Here is a 1,581-nt window from a genome sequence, read left to right as displayed (position 1 = left end):
GTATTCGTTCATTATAGCTGCTATTGTTAGTGGGCGGGGTTTTTTCTTTTCCTTTTTAAACACTGTTGCCTTTTCTTCTTTTCGAGGAGTAAGGGACATGTGTTTTTTGTATCTAGGGAAGGTAGTTGCCAAGTCTTTCATTGAATCAAGTATTTTTGTCTTATAGCTCTCCTGATGCCTCCACAGCAATTGGCAATGACTCAAAACCGAACACTGGCTCAACAGCCATCATGCCCTCTGCCCATCCCATTGTGAGCAGCCTGTCGCCTGTTGGCCATCAACTGGCATTTGAACCTGTAGAGAAAAAACAACAAAGCTCTTTCTTCAAGCCTCACATGCATCGTCTACCTTCAGTGAGTCGGTTATCTGTCTCCTCCAGTGACGGCGGTATGTCAGCTGATGTGAAACTCGACTCTTTCGATTCCCGCAATAAATTGGATGATGTCAGTGGAGGAATTCGAGGTTTAACAAATAGTATGATATCTATGAGATCCTCGTCTTCCTCGACAAGTCCTTGGACTACAGAGTCAAGCACCCACCCAAACTCAACACCCACATCCAACTACACAACACCACCCCACAACACAATCTCCCCCACCGGCCACTCAACATCAGCCCACCACACAACCACCACCAGCAGCCACACAACAGCAACAACAGCTTTTACCAGTGGCTCAACATTCAGTACCGGGTGGCAGAACTTTACCACAGAAGCGTCCCACAACACGAGCCAGTCGCCCGAGGGCTGTCCGTGGCAATACGAGTGGTGTCGGACAGTGCCCGTCATCAACTTCGCTCAATATCTCGTGGGAACGCTCTTCGTGAGCATCGGCTATCCCATGTGCAATCTGTTGAGCTACACTATCTACTCCAAAGTGTTGGGTCCTCAACCTCAGGTAGGACTGGCAATGCTTCACAACCTCAGAATTACAAAGCTCAATACATAGTTTTTAGAAATGTGACGTCAACATTTTTAAAATTAATTTAACAAAAAGTCAAGCTTTTTCAAATGCAATTCTTTGAATATCTTGAAAATGAATCCGAATATTCTTATGAGTTTGTGATAGAACAAACTCAGCTTTTATTTTTGTTGACCCCATGGTCTTATAGTAACTCAGAACGGCCAAAAATGTCTGACAGACCGTTGTGATTCTCTGAGGTAACGACTTGTCTTGCTTCTCTCTTTAAAAAAAAAAACCCAAAGGGATGGTATAGGTAACTGCCGACTAGATTAACTATCCCTCTCAGCCCGGGTTGGTTTTAGCAGGCAGGGTCGAAGTAGCCCACCTCCTAAATGATCTGTATTGCGTTGATGAGGGCGTAAAAGATCTACAATATTTTTTTTAAAGATGTACACAATGCAATAACCAACATTATCATTATTTTCATTGTCACTGAGTCGGCTATCTCATGTGTAATATATAGCAACGTGTTGTTCTACATAGTTTACTCCAGAGTGCTAGGCCCTCAACTTCAAGAAGGAATCACTCACAGTACTAAATTATTTTTTTAAAATATTGGTTTATTATTGTCAGACTGAACACCCTTTAAGAAATGCGCTACCGTTGTCAAAAAATACTT

At 42.8% G+C, this 1,581-nt stretch overlaps 1 protein-coding gene across 1 annotated transcript in view; it reads left to right on the top strand.

The window, feature by feature from the left end:
• Positions 1–896, top strand: part of LOC101853405 (major facilitator superfamily domain-containing protein 8) — a gene marked incomplete at both ends in the record, with an annotated part of 8,679 nt that extends 7,783 nt beyond the window's left edge. Inside the window, 1 exon segment of the mRNA XM_013086803.2 lies at positions 187–896. Coding sequence (XP_012942257.2) covers positions 187–896 — 710 coding nt within the window.
• Between the last annotated feature and the right edge of the window lie 685 nt (positions 897–1,581).

The sequence above is a fragment of the Aplysia californica genome, unplaced genomic scaffold (genome assembly GCF_000002075.1).
Source record: "Aplysia californica isolate F4 #8 unplaced genomic scaffold, AplCal3.0 scaffold00507, whole genome shotgun sequence".
NCBI classification, from domain to species: Eukaryota; Metazoa; Mollusca; class Gastropoda; order Aplysiida; family Aplysiidae; genus Aplysia; species Aplysia californica.
The sequence above is the reverse complement of the archived record's forward strand: the minus strand, read 5'-3'. Positions and strand labels throughout refer to the sequence as shown.